The 17,320-nt window shown below is 53.9% G+C and overlaps 6 protein-coding genes across 6 annotated transcripts; 3 read left to right on the forward strand and 3 right to left on the reverse strand.

Moving 5' to 3' along the window:
• Positions 1 to 1,858: 1,858 nt before the first annotated feature.
• Positions 1,859 to 5,573, forward strand: BO82DRAFT_434917 (cysteine proteinase; the record flags this gene model as incomplete). Its single annotated transcript, XM_025640988.1, has 5 exons — positions 1,859 to 1,878; positions 1,932 to 3,017; positions 3,074 to 3,454; positions 3,510 to 3,578; positions 3,628 to 5,573. The coding sequence occupies 5 exons, from the start codon at positions 1,859 to 1,861 to the stop codon at positions 5,354 to 5,356; spliced, it is 3,285 nt and encodes a 1,094-aa protein (XP_025488692.1). The 3' UTR covers positions 5,357 to 5,573.
• Positions 5,574 to 5,608: 35 nt separating this feature from the next.
• Positions 5,609 to 6,656, reverse strand: BO82DRAFT_434918 (gamma-glutamylcyclotransferase family protein). Its single transcript, XM_025640989.1, has 2 exons — positions 6,351 to 6,656; positions 5,609 to 6,253 (listed from the first exon to the last, which is right to left on the reverse strand). Exons 1-2 carry the CDS (start codon positions 6,376 to 6,378, stop codon positions 5,640 to 5,642), a joined length of 642 nt encoding a protein of 213 aa, XP_025488693.1. The 5' UTR covers positions 6,379 to 6,656; the 3' UTR covers positions 5,609 to 5,639.
• Positions 6,657 to 7,022: 366 nt separating this feature from the next.
• BO82DRAFT_385785 (signal peptidase complex subunit SPC3) lies at positions 7,023 to 8,096 on the forward strand (the record flags this gene model as incomplete). Its single annotated transcript, XM_025638202.1, has 4 exons — positions 7,023 to 7,269; positions 7,365 to 7,438; positions 7,534 to 8,030; positions 8,061 to 8,096. Exons 1-4 carry the CDS (start codon positions 7,124 to 7,126, stop codon positions 8,094 to 8,096), a joined length of 753 nt encoding a protein of 250 aa, XP_025488694.1. The 5' UTR covers positions 7,023 to 7,123.
• A 78-nt stretch (positions 8,097 to 8,174) lies between these two features.
• BO82DRAFT_357215 (YqaE/Pmp3 family membrane protein) lies at positions 8,175 to 9,194 on the reverse strand. The gene is made up of 3 exons (XM_025635957.1): positions 8,793 to 9,194; positions 8,639 to 8,714; positions 8,175 to 8,569 (listed from the first exon to the last, which is right to left on the reverse strand). The coding sequence occupies exons 1-3, from the start codon at positions 8,839 to 8,841 to the stop codon at positions 8,404 to 8,406; spliced, it is 291 nt and encodes a 96-aa protein (XP_025488695.1). The 5' UTR covers positions 8,842 to 9,194; the 3' UTR covers positions 8,175 to 8,403.
• A 306-nt stretch (positions 9,195 to 9,500) lies between these two features.
• Positions 9,501 to 11,507, reverse strand: BO82DRAFT_357216 (protein kinase PKP2). Its single transcript, XM_025635958.1, has 4 exons — positions 11,092 to 11,507; positions 10,910 to 11,029; positions 10,533 to 10,815; positions 9,501 to 10,466 (listed from the first exon to the last, which is right to left on the reverse strand). The coding sequence occupies exons 1-4, from the start codon at positions 11,217 to 11,219 to the stop codon at positions 9,675 to 9,677; spliced, it is 1,323 nt and encodes a 440-aa protein (XP_025488696.1). The 5' UTR covers positions 11,220 to 11,507; the 3' UTR covers positions 9,501 to 9,674.
• A 1,081-nt stretch (positions 11,508 to 12,588) lies between these two features.
• On the forward strand, positions 12,589 to 17,178 carry BO82DRAFT_357217 (ubiquitin-specific protease UBP15). The gene is made up of 11 exons (XM_025635959.1): positions 12,589 to 12,818; positions 12,952 to 13,072; positions 13,236 to 13,380; positions 13,455 to 13,612; positions 13,669 to 13,858; positions 13,911 to 14,019; positions 14,076 to 15,024; positions 15,075 to 16,210; positions 16,264 to 16,572; positions 16,620 to 16,746; positions 16,798 to 17,178. Exons 1-11 carry the CDS (start codon positions 12,810 to 12,812, stop codon positions 16,905 to 16,907), a joined length of 3,363 nt encoding a protein of 1,120 aa, XP_025488697.1. The 5' UTR covers positions 12,589 to 12,809; the 3' UTR covers positions 16,908 to 17,178.
• Positions 17,179 to 17,320: the final 142 nt, after the last annotated feature.

Genomic DNA, 17,320 nt, shown 5'->3' on the forward strand with positions numbered 1-17,320 from the left:
ATGTTATGATCTGGGATTTGGGTTTGTGGGTTGTGGGCTGTGGGATATGGTTGTTCAAATGTGATGGGATGAAGATATGCGTTAGTAACTACTGGTATTACTGATGATTTGAGTCTCCCGTACGAATAGATTGAAGTATTTACACCAGACTTAATTAGGCCCTGCAGGCTATGACGCTATGAGATCAACATTTTGGGGAATCCCTGTACTATATCCTGCTTGCTCCTCTGCAGCGTCGGCCAACTCTTCGTCGCGGAGAATTTCCTCGGCGCTCCTTTCAAGCCAGAGCCATAACGAATTAAGAAGATACGGACCGGTCCATTGAAACCCCAATTCATCATATATCCGATGCCTTAACTACTTCTCGCTACTGGTTCGATTTATGGAGCGGATCTTAGTCCAGTAAATTCGGTCAAGATCTGCGATAAGATAGATCTCCCCAAAAAAAAGCTATGGATGCATGCATCCAAGCGGTTTAGGGTTAGTGGCAGAGCTACGGAGTAAGTACTAAGTCTAAGTACGTGGATGTGAGCTGTCAGATTGAGGGTTTGGTAGGTTTGTTGGTTCTGTATACTATTCTTAGGGATAGTTGGACAATTTATTATTATTATAGCCTCCAAAGCCGAAACATGAAACTTAGGGCTGAGATGCATTCTTTGTATAGATAGATAGGAAGTAACTGGGAGCTCAGGCTAGCGCAGTGAAGATGCATTCAACTAAGTTATTAGTGCACGACAGGATGACCGGGTTAATGTTGATAGTATTAGTGCCAGACTGCCAGTGGCTCCGTGCCCTGTGGTGCAGTAATGCAGTGCTGCATCCTTCCGGCGGGAGTGGATAGTAGGGGAGATAAAGCGAGGAAAGAAGATTAATTAAGGAACAAAAGAAAAAAAAAAAAAAAAAAAAAAAAAAAAAAAAAAAAAAAAAAAAGAAAAGAAACGGTGCCCCAGTTTCGCAGTTCCACAAAGCGGTCGGTGGGCAGAAACTCCCTCCCTCCCCCCCACCGCCTTTCCTTCCCCCATTATGATGCATTTCTTGTCAGTCAATTCAAACTCCCCTCTTCGTCCTGCTGCTGCTGCAGTTTTAAAAACAGAGTTATGAAAGCTCTTTGTAACCTCTCGGTCGTGCAATGACCATCGCTGGGAAGGTGTCTTGCTACTTTGAAATCTCAGTTTTATTTAATCCCCCGCCGCCTTGCCCACTGACAGCCGAACCTCGTATCCGGTGCTGTTCTTTTCGGTCTGCCTCCAATCTGCCCTCCGCTATCCGATGCGACTTTCCGCTCCAATTGACGGACTAAGACGTCCGTTGCATCATTGTGATTTTTTCTGCGGGGCTTGAGTCTTGGGAAGGCTTCGACCGTGCGTTTTGCATTTATAGCAACCAAAGACCCGGTTTTTTTTTTTGTTTTTTTTTTTTACTTTTCCGGGGAGGATGGTTCGTTCGTAAGTACAAGCAGCAGCCCACATGTTCTCGGTATATCCGCACATGCGGAACAACTGGCTAATGTCGCAAGATACATCCAGACCCGATGACAAGCCCATTCGTCCCCACCACAACAACCAAGCAACTTTACCAGACGAACTAAGACTCTTCCCCGGCAACTCACGGTACGCGCAGGCTCGATGGTCAATGTGTGGATTGGTATAGGGCTTATACATGCTTGCCATCTAGATCAGATGATCCCAATGGAGTGCCCATAATCCCCGGACAAACTATGACGAAGAGAAAAAAGATAGGGGTGAGTTTGCTTCTCCTTGACGGTATGGGTCGCATCGTTGATTTCACTCTGCTGACTTTGGTGTTCCCTCGGACGTGAAGGGTTCCCCTTTCACGATCGTGGATCGGATTTCAGGGAATGCCCGACAAAGTGGACCAGTCCGTGCCAGCAAGAAGGAAGCCCGTCCCCACGATGCTCATCCATATGAAAGGCCGACCAAACGACCCCGTCATCGCGCCGGCCCGGAGCCGTCACGGTCTGGAAGCATTCTCAGCCTCGTCGACAAGGAGACCGATGCGCACCCCGCGCTGGACACATCTCCCACTACCCCACACCCGTCACGTATGTCTCCCACCTCGAGCCAGCGATCAGCCAAGTTGAGGAAGACGCGGAATAACTTATTTACCCTGAAAGAGTTTCGCGGTGTCGAGGAGAACGTCAAACCCCCGCAGCAGCACAGGAAAGGGAATGCTAAGCACGGCAAGAAACATCCCGCCCTGACTCGGCCCCACGATGCCCGCGAGGAACGCTTTACGGAGAATGCCGCGGCGGAGAGGCGTTGTCGAGCTTCCTCGGATGATGGCGGCCTCTCCATGGCCGACGGCTCGAAGCGTGCGCCCAAGCATGAGGTGTTCCGGGGTCTGGAGGTTTCACCATCACAGAATCGCAATCCTGGTAAAAGTGCACTGGCTCGTTCACCCGGTCGAAACGGCCTGGCTTCGCCTACGAGGTCAAGAGGCCAATATGAGTCACAGGGCAGTGACGACGAGTTGCAAGTCACAGTCGAGGTGCGCCGGGGTAAGAAAGTTACGGGAAAGGGCGAGAATGAAAACCAGGTAGCCCTGGGGAAAGAGCACCGACAATCGTCACCGGCCGATATCCAACACACCGTCTTTACTCCTTCCAAAACTAAGCGCGGATTGAAGGGGAAGAAGCAGAAACGCACTACTAACAAAGTAGCCTCCAACTCAAAGTCCTTTGGGGTTGTTTATGCCCGCTTTGGGCCTATCGAGCAGCATGCTGATCAAAAAAAGGGTGTTGAGCTTCTCTTGGACCTGGAGCGAGGGGCTATCTTGTTGCATAACCAAAATGACCCGGCAGAATGCTTTGAGCTACCTTTGAGTAAAGTCACCAAGGCTACAGGGGGGCTTCCTCCGAGTGGCAAGATCAGACTCTCATTGTCTAAGATGGAAGGGCTCGATCAGAAGTTAGACCTGGAGCTATCTTCAGCCGAAGAGAAAGAACGATTCTCCGCTGGCCTAAGGGGTTGGAATATCGAGCCGTTGCTGCAGGAAGAGTATGTATATTGTCACCCCTCGGTTGGGCCCTACGCACAATGCTAACTGCATTAAGGGAGTGGATGGAGAAGCTTTTTCGCACTCACGATAAGGAACTAAAACAACACCCTAATGGACTCAAAAGACCGTTGCCTGCAGGTCCGCAGAAAAGCACTGAGAAGCCTGCGTCGCCGGTCAAAAGAATGCGACTCTCAGACTCCCTGCAAGACGAAAGAGGAAACCCCACAGTCACCGCCCCGCGGGAGCTTCCCGCCCCCTCCAATTCTGCAGCCAAGTCCTCCCCGTCTTCACCGGATGTCAGTCCTCGTGCATCCAAGCTATCCTTCGCCTTGAGTGTGCAGATCCCCATAACGACCTATACTTCTCCTACACTTTCAACGTCAAATCGCCAGACTAGAGCCATGTTACGTCACCTTCCATCGACCACTATCCTGAGGTGAGCCTTACTCCGTCCCTGTTGTTTAGGCAAGCGGTCCACTGACTAGCTGTAGTGATGACGAGGACGAAGCGGACCAGTCAACCCAGTCGCATTCTGATGGGCCTGTGAAAAAGTGGCATAAGTATGTGATCTTCTGCTGTCGCCACGAGGTGATTCTGACTCCTCATTAGACCCCTTGTTTACCCACGATTCGGGAAGAAAAAGGCCGAGGTCAACATGCAAGACCGTGACCGACTCCGCAAAAACGATGAGTTCCTGAACGACAATCTCATCGAGTTCTACATCCGCTTTCTGCAGGAACACCTCAGTCGGACGAATGAAGAGGTGGCCAAGAGAGTATATTTCTTCAATTCCTTTTTCTACGACACTCTCATGAATGTGCCGCGGGGGAAGAAAGGCATCAACTACGACGGCGTGCAGAAATGGACCAGGAACGTTGACATCTTCAACCACGATTTCGTCGTCGTGCCCATCAACGAACATGCACATTGGTATGTTGCCATCATATGCAATTTACCGAAACTGCAGGACCTTGCCGAGCCGCAGGTTTTCGATGAGCCACTGTCCAGCCAGGTGCAGTCGTCGGCTCGGTTGGACAGTCAGGTCCAAGAGATACCGGAAACCCCTCCGCCTGAGGCTCCTCGCACTGAAGAAAAGGCTTCGACAGCTCGCGATGCAGAGCCTGCGAAGGAAGAACAGACACGCCATTCGTTGGCTTCAATGAGCTTAGCCGATGAGCCTCTCAAGAATGCTTCCAGGGAGGGGACGCCGGCGGAGGAGTGGCCCGACCGCGAGGAGGTTTCCTCTATTCCTGTGCCAGCCTTCTCCCAAGCTCAGGCGGAGCAGCCGTCGTCGCAGACAGCTTGTTTGCAGGACGCCGTTAAGACCTCGGATTCTGCCAAGGCACCGCGAAAACAGGCGACGAAGCGGACGAGCAAAGTCGACGTCACCCAGCCTACCATCATCACCTTCGACTCGCTAGGCATTACCCGCAGTCCTACCTCCCGGATCCTGCGCGAGTACCTGTACGAGGAGGCGAAGTCCAAGAAAGGCGTCGAGATCAACGCGAAGTCCATTCGAGGTATCACGGCTCAGAAGATTCCGCTGCAGCCCAACTATTCCGACTGTGGGTTGTATCTCATGGCGTACTTGGAGAAATTCGTGCAGGACCCGGACACGTTTATCCGGAAGATACTCCAGAAGGAGGACGGCGACTGGCCACCGCTCAAGTCGGGACATCTCCGCAAACGACTGCGCAAATTCCTCGATGCGTTGTATGATGAACAGGAGCAGATGAGCAAACAGGAAATTAGTGCCAAGGAGACCATGGCGGATCGCACGCCGATCTGTTATCTGTTGGGGTCGCCTGTGAAAGAAGCCAGAAATCAGACTTCGAAGTCACCGTTCCGAGCGCCTGAGCCACAGCCAGATCCAGAGTCACCGACGAAAGCTCGTGTGGCTCCGGCCTCCTCAAAGGATAATGCTCAGGGCAGCGAACATAAGGATGAGGCGGCTGGGGTGAAGGATCACGAAGAGCAGGAGGCGGCCGACGAAGTTCGTCTGGTGACATCTACAAAGGACGAGACAGTGCCGTCTGCTCCGCACCCGGCTCATCAAGAAGTCATCGAAGTACCGGACAGTCAAGAGCCGGCCGCATCCTTGAAGGCCAAGTCGAAGACCACGAGGCCGTTGACCCCGGTTCCGTCGCCGGCCAAGGTTAGGTCGGAGGTCAGCAAGACGTATACACCGCTTCATCTGTCTGCCGCGGCCACGGAGTCTGATAGCAGGACGTCTAACAAGGACGGTGGGGGTGTGCCAGACACGGTTGTTGAGACCCAGGTTCCCGGAACACCTTCGCAGTCGTTGCTTGTCAAAGACAGTCCGTCCAAGAAACGATGAACTGCACGTTGCCGAATAGCATATATCTGGAATTTCCTTTTGTTGTTTTGATCTTGCATTTCGATCTCACTGGCGTTCGGGACATTGTGGAATACATTTAGCAGTAGCATAGATACCAGATACCAAGCTTGCTTGCATTTGTGTGCGATGTGGGGGTTTGGAGGGGGGGAGGCTTTATTTGAGTGTTTGCGTGTATATGACTTATGATTATGGTTCGAACATGAAGACACCGACCTAGATCGACGTCTCTATATTGTCTAAAGTCTAGTCTGATGAAAGGTGATCACCAATCCCGCTCATCCGCCTCGACCCACCAAGCCATCTTATCCCTCTTGAAGGCCTCGAAATCCCACTCGGCCTCCTCCAACCGCTCCCTCCCGGCGGTCCAAACGTACGTCAGCGCCTCGACCTCTTCTTCTGTCTCTGTGCCGTCAGGAGCAGAGGCAGCAGCCGTCTCCAGTCCCACCCGCACGCCCTCCTCATCCCCACCCTCCCCCTCCCGCATAACTTGAACCCTAACTTTGACTTTCGTATACTCATCCCCCTCAAACAAATCCAACCGATACACATCCCCCTCCGTCAACCCCGTCACCAACGTCCCCAGCACGGAGGCCGAGCTTGCTTCTGCTGCTTCTGCTTGAACCGCGTGCCTGGGGAGTGAGTCTGCTGCCAAATCTTCCTTGCTGACAGCGTCCTCCCCACTCGCTTCCCCTGGAGAACTTCCCGGGACGGGGGTAGGCACAGCCACGATGCCCGGGTAATCGGCGTGCCGCACCCGGTGCCGCCGGTAGTGGTGGAGGATGGCGGGCTGGATGGTCAGGTATGCTTTCTGCCAGGGGTCGGGGTCGGGACGGCCGTGGATGACCCGGTGCAGGATTTGGGGGGCCATGAGGGTTCCTTTTTCTTTTCTTAGCTGGAGGGTCGTGTCGTGGGTTTTGAGGAGGGAATGGGATGAGGGGGAGGGGGTTGGCTGTGTGCCGGGAAGGGGACGGACCGTAGAAGAAGAGGGTGTGGTCGCCCATTTTCTTCTGGTTTTGTAGGTAGTGGTGTGGTGGTTATAGTAGTATTGGTGGTAGTTATTGGTGGTGGAGGTAAGGCGGGGGTACTGGGTACTTTATGTGGTGTAGAGTGGTGCAGTGTAGCTGATAAGGTAGAGTGTTTGTTTGGGTTGGGGTGGAGATACTCCTTCGGATCTGGAATTGGGTGGTGATATTAGGGTGCTGCAGTGGGAAGGAAGCTGAAAAGAAGGGGGGTCCGGGGATTCTCCCCCGGGACGGGAGATCTAGTTCTTAGGATTGAGTGTTACCAGGAAGTTGAAAAGAAGGGGGGTCCGGGGGTTCTCCCCCGGGACGGAATATTCTCTAGTACTTGGGATTGAGGGTGGTGGGAAGCTGAGGGAGAGGTGAAAATGGGGGCAAGATGGAACGGAAGGAGGGGTTGATTGACTAACTAACTAGCTGGTGCTCTAACTATACAGATAACTAGCCTAGGCTCAACTGGACCAGGCTTATCGATAAGGATAAGCCACGAGTCTAATCTCCGCACTAAACCCCATTCAGCCCCGGTCCCTGCCCACCAGCCACACTCTCCCGTGGAGAAAAGGCCCAGGTGGCTTCATCATCATCATCATCATCATTGACTTACTGTCAACAACATTTGTGATCTACTCTGCGGCAACCACTGCAATCCCATTCGGATTGTTGATTCCCCCCTCCCTTCTCGGGATCTGTTCCTCATTTTCCCATCTCATATGCTCGCCCTGAGATAATGCACTCCACCCTCAACCGCGCCCAAGCCGTCTTCGGCTTCTTCACCACCGTCGCGCTCTTCGTCGCCGGGCTGGCCGCGTTGTCTGTGCTGCTGTATCCGACGGACGGAGTCACGTCGCAGGTCAAGCTGCGGGATGTCAAGGTGTATGTCGCCCGCGCCCAAAAGCCCCGAGGCTAGAGCTAGCCAGCTCTTCCGCTATCTACATCCGCGGACCGCGAAGCTAACTTCTGTATCGCAGAACAAAAGGTCGCCCGCATTACTACTCCACGCGGAAGGAAGAGTACGCACAGCTGCGCTTCGATCTGGATGCTGGTGCGTCCCGTTCTCCCCTGCCCTTCGATGGAGATGTTCGGGTCCGGTGGACAGACGCTCCGCGACGCACATGCTAACTTGACGCTCCCGGAAAGATCTAACCCCTCTCTTCAACTGGAACACCAAACAACTCTTCGTCTACGTCTACGCCGCCTACCCCTCCGACCCGACCAACGCCTCCTCGTCGGCCGTCTCCCACGCCGTCGTCTGGGACACCATCATCTCCGCCCCGGAGTCGGCTTACTCGTTGGACGCGCTGAAGGAGCGGTTCTTGGCACCTGCTGCTAAGAGCAAGAGTAACAGCAAAAGCAAGGCAGGCCGCAAGTCTACGGCGAGCAGCAAGAAGACTACCGGAAAAGCGAAGGGCAAAGCGGAGCCGGGGATCCTGAAGCTGCGCGACCAGAAGGCCAAGTACCAGATCGGGGATGTTTCTGGGAGAATGGCCGAGCGGGAGAATGTTACGCTGGCCGTGGGCTGGAATGTGCAGCCTTGGGTTGGCGCGCTGTGGTGGAGTCCTGGGTCGGGCAGTGTGCCCCGGACGGAGGGGGGTGTTGGGGCTAGTGCTGCGTTTGATTTGCCGGCGTTGAGGAAGGTGGGAGCTGCTGCGCAGCAGCAGAAACAGCAGCAGCAGCAGCAGGGGAAGAAGGGGGGTGTTTAGGGGTGGGGTGTTTGGTGTGGGTTTTGATTTTGATGGGGTTGTGGGTTTTAAGGTATTCAGTTCAAAGATAAAGGATTCATTGGGTCATCTTCTGGCTTCGTCACAAGTAACAATAAGGAAGTATAAGGACAAGCGCTAAATCAATCTAAGTCCAATCCTTCAAGGCTCAATCGGTCGTCAGGGTGATTCACCCAAAGAATAAAACAAAAACATCATGCATGATTCATAATCCCCATCCACACCCACATCCAACAGACCAGACCAGGCTACCCTACCATCCACCGCTCCCGTCCAGTCCAACAGCAAACTAAATAGTCCCATACCCCGCCTGCTGCTGCTGGGAATGATGATGCGCCGCCCCCCGCTGAATCCGCTCCGAATACACCCCCGGCGCGCGGCGGGGCGCCACCGCATCGGAGTTCCGGTAGTAAACGTACTCCAGGTAGAAGGCGTGGATGTGGCCGGGGAGGTAGCTGTTGGGGTCTTAGTATTTGTTTGCTAGCGATCTTGTCTAGATGGAGATTTGGGGGTCGTGAACTCACCCCAGAAGCGTGAGTAACAGGTTAATGAAGAAATCGGCGCTGCAGCCGGAGATGAGGAATACGCCGAGCGGGGGGACTTTTTTGGGTAGAGGAGTTAAGTTAGTTTGGGAGTTGGGTTTTTTTTGGGAGGGGGGGGGGGGGAAATGATGCGTACTGAAGATGGTGATTAGGATGAGGCAGAGCATGGAGCATGTTCCTGCCATTTTGGCTGTGTTGTATGGGTTTGTGGTGGGTGTCGTGTAAAGGACGAGGTAGTAGAGGCTGGGCGAGTGTATGTGTACTGTGGCTAAGCCCGAAAGCGCACGGTCGATTTCACTCGTTTGCTGTTGCTGTTGGGATTACTGCTGGTGCTGTCGCTATTGCTGGTAGTAACCGACTCGAGATACGTGCCCAGAAAACTCAACCCCAAGATTAGGATCAAGAGCAGGAATATATAGACGGGGATGTTGTCGTCCTGGGAGGAATTGATGCGTTTCATTTTTTTGTTGTTCAATTTGGCTAGACCTGTCGTAAGGCAAGCACCGACGTCACTGGGACGGGATGATCGTGGTCCTCGTTGCACCCTTTATAAAGTGGAAAATAGAGAGAGTATACGATTGACTGGGGTTGATTGGAATGTTGATGGACTGCCGCCCCGGCAAGGGACAGCATCCCTGGGTTTGACGTCATGGGGACGGAACTGGAATTGCGGTTACTTTACTGTGTACGGAGTCCTCCGTACAGTAACTTACTTTGCATGTGTGATTTGACGGTCGATTAGTGGATGGATTTCCCGGGGTACGTTTGGAGGTGTAGGTGGGGCTGTTGTGGCTGATGCTTTACTCGATCAGTGATGAATACATGCTTTACATCAATTTGATTCGATTGTTTTCCATTGTTTAATTATGCCTATGCCTATGCCTAGTTGTAATGTTAACATGCAGTAGTTCTACGGTCCTATGTACTTACTGTACTATGTATCCTATACTGTATGACGGCTCCCCCTGCAGTCCAGACCAGACTCAAATAACAACAAATCATACTCATCCCGCTCAGATCATACCGCATCGATCGATGCTCGCGTGGTCACCTGCTCGTTCTGGTTGCCCAGCTTCGAGATCTGGAGGAATGCATCCACCCCATACCCCTCCAGGCTGTGCAGCTCCAGACTCCCCGCCCAGTACTCCGCGTACACCCGGCTCATCGGCAGTCCGATCCCCAGCCGCAGATCCGGCCGCCGCGAGGTCAACGAGTCCAGGGAGCTCTCCCGGAACGTCTCCTTGTCGGCGTGCTTCCGCTCCGTCGGCACGCTGAGCTCCTGCAGGGTCGCTGCCATCGCCGGAACCTTGCCCAGATTACGCAGATGCGACTTGCTGTGGGGCCCCTTGTTGAACGACCACAGGTACGGCAGCACCTCCCGCGGGATGCCGCCCCCTTGGTCGGAGACGCGCATAATCACATGCTGCGGCGCCTCGCAGATGAGGACCTCGATCGGCGGCGGCTTCTCCGGCCGCCCGTGGTACTTCTCACTCACGGCCTGGATGGAGTTGCGCAGCAGCTCGCCGATGATATACTCCAGGTGGCTGAGCATGTACGGGAAGGTGGCTTCCAGATGCCCCTGCACCGTGATCTCAGGGATCTTATCCGACCCCGACGTCTGCCGCATCATATCCTGCGCCAGCTTCCCGCAGCGCCCCACCACCTCCTTGGCATTGCACTTGAGGAATACCTCCCCAACGTAGTCGGCGTTGAGGTCCGAGCGGTCCTGCGAGCCGGGGAAGTGCCACGGCGAATTGAAGGTTTCGGTCAATGCCAGATGCTGCTCCGCAATGACTCGACGAGAGATTCTCTATCCGACGACGCCATTAGCTTTGGTCCGGGGAGTGGGCGTTGGGGACAGGGACAGGGTGCCTACCGCTCTCAAAAGGGTGTTCATGAAATGATCCAAAACCTCCGACGTCACGAGCTCGCGACATTCCAAAACACCCATGGCCAGTTTCGGGATCACCACCAGATGCTCCTGCAGGGTTTTGCGGAGGATCTCGCAGAAGTGGTCGTTGTCATCGAGGGTCTTAATTTCCGGGATGGCCCGGAATCGTTCAAAGGCTTTGTAGTAGAGCTCGTAGACCAGCGAAAGATGCGGGTTCGCAACCACCACATACGGTAGTCGTTGGATGTCGCGGAGACGGTGTGCGAGTCTAGGGGGAGGCGCGAGGCGAGCGTCAGTCGGATATCCACCCGCGAACAGAAAGCTTAAGCTAATTCTACACCTAAGGTATGTACAGTACTAACCGAGTAGGCAGCTCCGTTCGCACGTAGTTGGCCGAGCTGATGAGGCGGGATTCGGTCAATGTTCGCCCGAAGAAAGTCAACTGTCGTAAACTGATGGGACGGATGTCGCGCTCAACCCATCTGCCAGAAAATGAGGTTAGCCCGCAGGTGGAGGTGATGCGACCGAGAGGAAGATAACATACTCGTCCAGTGCGGTGACTGGTCGCCAGGGCGGGGGACTATAGGCTTGGTGGCTGGAGTAGAACCGCGGAGCTGACGAACAGCTCCGGCGGAGGGCACGCCAGCATCGGGCTGGATGCCTCGGGGCCATATTGCGGCTGCTGAGGACGGCGGAGAAGGAGGAGCAGGGCACAGGGTCAATTGAGGGGGTGGCATTGAGTTACTCAGTACTCGCGGTGATACAACAACAGGAGCGGCGGTCTGCTGGAGTCAGACGATGGCCACGGGTATTCAGCAGCAGCGGACAGAACCTCTCATACATGGCGTGTTGTCAGAGGCGAGGATCCAAGGGCCCACAACGAATGGCCCAGCTCACCATGGTATGATGATCAGCTCATTTATATAGTGTCTTGTTTCCTTGAAGGATGGCGAACGCGGCCGGTTTCCTCGACCGGGCGGTGAGAGCAGCAGAAAAAAAAAAGAGGAAGCTCGCAGGCCGGCTGGCATGTGACGTGCCTTGTTCGGCAATAGTCTGTTTCCCAATGGATTGGTTCACAGATCAATGAATGGAAATCCGGTCGGGCATGACGCTAAGGGGGGGCGTGATTGCTGAGGAACCCCACGAGAGGCGAGCTTTCTATCGTCATATCTGTTGGAGTGGATTGTTGCCTTGAGGTTGTCTGAGGAATCAGGCGCCAGTCGGCGAAAGGGATAATCTATGTAGGATAGAGCATATGCAAAGAAAAGAGGGAGAGTTTATAAGGACAGGTACAGTGCGTTATCTCTGTCACATCCAGACCATTCATCTCCATCCTCTCTCTCAGCCTCATCCAGACCTAGCTAGACCTTGCAGCCTGCCTTCTTAGTGCTGTGTAAAAGGCGGTGATATCACGGTTCGGTATGTGGCTCGTCGAGCCGATTCCTGCCATACATAATCCGGACCATGTTCTCTCCTCGAACGATGTGGACTACGAGACAGATAGCAGCTCGGAGTAAGAAAAGACAGTGAACAGAAGATAAGATGAAAGAGACATTGAGGAAATTGTCCCACCACTGCTACCTAGTACCGTACCTACTGCTGCCTTGGCCGCCATACTCTGAAAGACTGAGACGCCCGTCATTATGCATCTCTAGCACCAAAAGCCAGGTGAAACAAACATACACTAGGATGGAACGAAGAGAACAAACTCAGCGTAAGTACGGAGTAGCAAGCAAGGAAATTGGCGCCTGCGACCGTAGAAGACCTTTGTATTCTTTGTAATTGCTGCTACATCAACCACACCCTCTTTCCCCCACTCACTGGGTTCATCTGCAAAAAGTCGACCGGCACAAAAAAGAGAAGACCCTCTTAATAATAAAGAAAGAGCTGGTGCAGTGTCCCGCATGGCCGTTATTATTGGGTTTTGGCAACTCCGCCACTAGCTTCAAATCCAACTGCCTGCCTGTGGACTGCCTCCAAGTCGGCTCCAGCCCAGACGGATCAGCTTCTGCTTCTGCTGCTTCTTCTTCCTCTTCCTCTTCCTCCTCTCACTTCCCAGTCAATCTTCATTCATTCATTCTTCCCCCCCAGTTGTGGACTGGTTCGCTCGATTTGCCAGCCTCCCCCCATTTCTCCAATTCCCTTGATTCACTTCCCCCATTCTCCCTGCTTTACCCCAACGGGTTATCTGCTTCCCTTCTAATCGCCCGCGAGAAAGAGTGGCCCGCGATCTCAGTGCGTGGATCGCACTTTTTACCTCACATGGACAACGTAAGTTCTTGTCTCAAATCCCCCTCGCCTCACCACAACTTCTCGCGGAGATTTCAGTCACCTATCCATCCCATCTCTCCCCCCCGCAAGATCCACTGGTACTAATCCTGTAACTTTTCGCCGACATCTCCAGGCCGCCGACAGTGATATGCTCGTCGACGAATATGAGCAGTATCACCAGGATCGAACCGACGATGTCGTCGTCTCCCCCTCCGGATCGGATGAACCGGAGTCGGAGCCCTCCGCAGATGACCGTAAGGCCCATATAGCACCTTCCCATTGTTCTTGTGCGCATCCTGCCGTCTTGCGATGGACTTGGCCCGGCTTCCCAAAAGTCCCCGCCGTGGGACGGCTCTCCGCCGCACAACTGCAGCCCTCCCCTCCACGTCCGAGAAACTGATCCTTTCTCCGCACCAGATGCAGCAATGATGGCTCGGATTTTCCCGAAAGATCCGGATCTGGAAACCGAAGATGAGACCTATCACACATGGCATATCCAGGATTGGCGGAAGTTGAAGAAGAAGGAGCACGGCCCGGTCTTCCAGTGCGCGGGCTTTCCTTGGTGGGTGCCCCGACAAATCCCTCGATGGAATATCACCGCCCGTGAGAGCGACTCTGACTTGCTGTTGTCCGCAGGCGAATCCTGTTCTTCCCCTACGGCAACCATGTTGAGCATGCCTCGTTCTATCTGGAGCATGCTTGGGACGGCGAACCGCCGGCCAACTGGTACGCCTGTGTGCAGTTTGCACTCGTCCTGTCGAATGTGAACGATCCCTCCATCTACGTTCATCACGGTACGCCGCTTCTGCCTCCTCAGCGAGCTCGCTCTCTCGGACTAACCGGAATATAGTCGCGACCCATCGATTCCATGCGGAGGAGGGAGATTGGGGCTTCACCAGATTCTGCGAACTGCACCGGCTGTTCAGCCGACCGTGGGAAAACCGTGGCGTACCCCTCGTGCAGAATGACGAAGCCAAGATCACAGCCTACGTGCGCGTGGTCAAGGACCCGACGGGTGTCTTATGGCACAACTTCCAGAAGTATGCAGTTGAAGGCAAGCCGCTGAAGTCGCATTGCTAATCCCGTGTCTAGTTACGACTCGAAGAAGGAGACTGGCCTGGTGGGTCTGAAAAACCAGGGTGCTACGTGCTACCTCAATTCGCTCTTGCAGTCTCTCTATTTCACCAACCGCTTCCGAAAGGTACGTGTGTCCTCGCCGCTTGTTGTTGCCACCGCTTCAGACTGACCGCCTGGAAGGCCGTTTACCAGATCCCAACCGAGGCGGAAGCCTCGCGCGACAACAGCGCTTGGACGCTTCAGAGGTTGTTCTTCAACCTCCAAACCAGCGAGAGTTCAGTGTCCACCACGGAGCTGACCGCATCCTTCGGATGGGAATCGAGGCAGATCTTCGAACAGCAGGACGTCCAGGAATTGTCGCGGAAGTTGATGGAGAGACTGGAGGAAAGGATGAAAGGCACCCCGGCCGAGAAGGCGCTCCCCGAACTCTTCGTGGGCAAAACGAAGACTTACATCTCCTGTATCGACGTTGACTACGAGTCGTCGCGGGTGGAAGATTTCTGGGATATCCAGCTGAACGTCCGCGGCAACAAGACGCTCGATGACAGCTTCAAGGACTACATCCAGGTGGAGACCCTCGAAGGGGAGAACAAGTACGACGCGGGTCAGCCGTATGGTCTACAGGATGCCAAGAAGGGTGTCATTTTCGAGAGCTTCCCCCCGGTCTTGCACCTGCACCTGAAGCGCTTCGAGTACGACATCAACCGCGATGCTATGATGAAGATTAATGACCGTCACGCCTTCCCTATGGAGTTTGATGCCACCCCCTACCTTTCCAACGATGCCGACAAATCCGAGCCCTGGATCTACGAGCTGCACGGCGTGCTGGTTCACAGCGGTGATCTCAATGCCGGCCACTATTACGCTTTCCTGAAGCCGACCAAGGACGGATTCTGGTACAAATTCGACGATGACCGCGTGACTCGGGCCACGGACAAGGAGGTGCTTGAGGAGAACTACGGGGGCGAATATGAGCTGACTAACGGAGCGGCCGGAGTCCGACAACCCTACACTCGCGGCCTGTCTACGAAACGCTCGATGAACGCCTACATGCTGGTCTACATCCGCAAGACCAGATTGGACGATGTGCTTGTGCCCATCACCAAGGAGGACGTCCCGTCTCATATCGGTATGTTGATCAACTGCTCATACCGAATGCCTGAACTAACATCGCGATAGAAACGCGTCTCGTAGAGGATCGGGCCGAGCAGCTTCGTCGCAAGAAAGAGCGGGAGGAGGCCCACTTGTACATCAACGTCGGAGTGTTGACCCAGGAATCTTTCCAGTCGCATCACGGGTTTGATTTGACGAGCAATGACTTGCCCGCCAGCGATCCTGCGGTCCCGACGCAGTACAAGCTACTGCGGGCTCAAAAGGTCGGGGAATTTGCAGAGCAGCTTGCCGAAGAGAGGGGCCTTAATCCTAGCCACATCCGCTTCTGGGTGATGGTGAATCGCCAGAACAAGACTACCCGCCCCGACCAAGTCATTCCGGACCCCAAGATGACTCTCGAGGACGCCTACAATCGTTTCAGCACCAAGGGAAATCCGTTCAAGGTGTACATGGAGGTTGGCAAGCCATCGGCTGACGGAACCGTGGCTTGGCCCGATGCCAAAGAATCGATACTGGTCTTCCTCAAGGAGTTCGATGCTCCTTCGCAAACCCTCACCGGCGTGGGCCCCGTCTATGTCCGCAAGACGCAAAAAGTGAGCGAGCTTGCTCCTGTCATTCTCGAGCGCATGGACTGGCCCGCCGGCATTGAGTTTATGCTATACGAGGAGATCAAGCATAACATGATCGATGTCATGAAGCCGAAGCAGACTTTCCAGCAGTCTGAAATCCAGGATGGTGACATTATCACCTTCCAGAAACAGATCAAGGAATCTGAACTGCCAGCGACAGCCCTGTACACCGATGCGAAGCAATTTTACGACTACCTGCTGAACAAGATCACCGTCACTTTTGCACCGCTCAAGTCGGAGGAGGGCGAAGAGTTTAACCTCACCCTGAGCCGGAAGATGACTTATGATCAGTTTTCGAAGAAGGTTGGCGAGCATCTGAATGTGGAGCCCACCCACATCCGCTTTGCGCCGGTCCTCGCAAGCACCGGTAAGCCCAAGCAGTTTATCAAGCGGAACCCTAACCAGAACAACCAAACTCTGTACCACATCCTGAGTGGGCAAATGTCCACTTATGGCTACAGCATGCATCGCCAGGATGCCCTGTATTACGAGGTGCTGGAAACCAGCCTGAGCGATTACGAGTCCAAGACTTGTCTTAAGGTCACGTGGCTTCCCGAAGGTATCACGAAAGAGGTACGTCTGAACCAGCTTAAGGATTGCCCCGGCGATGACTAACCGTTCTACAGCAAGTTGTGGAGGTCCTTGTCCCCCGGGATGGTACCATTGCCGACGTCATTGCCGGTGTGCAAAAGAAGGCCAACCTGGAAGACAATGCAGACATCCGGGTCTACGAGTCCCATGGCGGCAAGATCTACCGGGAATTCCAGCCAGACTCGAAGATCGCGGGCATCAACGAATTCGTGACGCTCTATGCTGAGAAATACCCCGAAGAGGAGCTCAACATGCAAGAGGGCGAGCGGACTATTAATGCGTTCAACTTCGATCGCGACGCCGGCCGACCGCACGGCGTGCCCTTCAAGTTTGTCATGAAGCCTGTAAGTTTATATTCGGTTTGCGACTGGCATGTGCTCACACTTTTCAGGGCGAGATCTTCAAGCAGACCAAGGAACGCCTTTCGAAACGGACGGGGATCAAGGGCAAGCAGTTTGAGAAAATCAAGTTTGCTGTGCCGCAGAACATGTACACCAAAGTACAATATATTGAAGACGGTGAGTGATAGTCCTTCTTTTACAGATAGCCATGGCTAATCATCACTTCAGATGATATCCTCTCCGACATTATCGGCGACTCGGACGACCCTCTGGGTCTTGACCATGTAAATAAGAACCGCAGCTTTTGGAGCCGGAGCGAGTCATTCTTCATTCGATAGATATTTTGTCGTGATGGTTATTTTTTATGCGCCTGAGATTGCTGGACAGACTCTTACGATCAGATGACCAGCAGACCTGGTTGCGACGAGAGTGGTAACTCTTTATGTCACGGACTGGAGGAGGTTGCGTGTTCTTGCGGGCAGTCTTGTTGTCTACAACTAGTGTTTTGTAGAGGGCGGGCCTAGTCATAGCAGCCATTGCCTTATGAGGTGGCTCTTATCGTGCGAGATGAGTTATGTATGAGTTAATTGAACATTTGTATGCATTCAATGATGAGACTGGAGGTGTAGTGGTGTAGTACTTGCAGGTAACTAACACCTAATGTGTTGAGGTACAGTACAGTATGAATTAGGTTAAGGGTCCACCCGCGGTTAGGAGGCTAGTCTAAGGGGGCGGGCGCAGGTGGCCTCCC

This window comes from Aspergillus uvarum, assembly GCF_003184745.1.
Source record: "Aspergillus uvarum CBS 121591 unplaced genomic scaffold BO82scaffold_55, whole genome shotgun sequence".
NCBI classification, from domain to species: domain Eukaryota; kingdom Fungi; phylum Ascomycota; class Eurotiomycetes; order Eurotiales; family Aspergillaceae; genus Aspergillus; species Aspergillus uvarum.

Bases quoted from the DNA above. Each gene is read 5' to 3' on its own strand.
- BO82DRAFT_357216 (XM_025635958.1), bottom strand. From the start codon at position 11,219: ATGGCCCCGAGGCATCCAGCCCGATGCTGGCGTGCCCTCCGCCGGAGC. The intron at 10,816-10,909 runs GTTAGTACTGTA...GCCTCCCCCTAG, and splicing joins CGAACGGAGCTGCCTACTCG to ACTCGCACACCGTCTCCGCG. The intron at 10,467-10,532 runs GTAGGCACCCTG...GTCGTCGGATAG, and splicing joins TGAACACCCTTTTGAGAGCG to AGAATCTCTCGTCGAGTCAT.
- BO82DRAFT_434918 (XM_025640989.1), bottom strand. From the start codon at position 6,378: ATGGGCGACCACACCCTCTTCTTCTACG. The intron at 6,254-6,350 runs GTCCGTCCCCTT...GAAAAGAAAAAG, and splicing joins CCACACCCTCTTCTTCTACG to GAACCCTCATGGCCCCCCAA.
- BO82DRAFT_357217 (XM_025635959.1), top strand. The intron at 16,573-16,619 runs GTAAGTTTATAT...CACACTTTTCAG, and splicing joins TCAAGTTTGTCATGAAGCCT to GGCGAGATCTTCAAGCAGAC. The intron at 16,747-16,797 runs GTGAGTGATAGT...TCATCACTTCAG, and splicing joins AGTACAATATATTGAAGACG to ATGATATCCTCTCCGACATT.
- BO82DRAFT_357215 (XM_025635957.1), bottom strand. From the start codon at position 8,841: ATGGCAGGAACATGCTCCATGCTCTGCCTCATCCTAATCACCATCTTC. The intron at 8,715-8,792 runs GTACGCATCATT...TACCCAAAAAAG, and splicing joins CATCCTAATCACCATCTTCA to TCCCCCCGCTCGGCGTATTC. The intron at 8,570-8,638 runs GTGAGTTCACGA...AGACCCCAACAG, and splicing joins CTGTTACTCACGCTTCTGGG to CTACCTCCCCGGCCACATCC.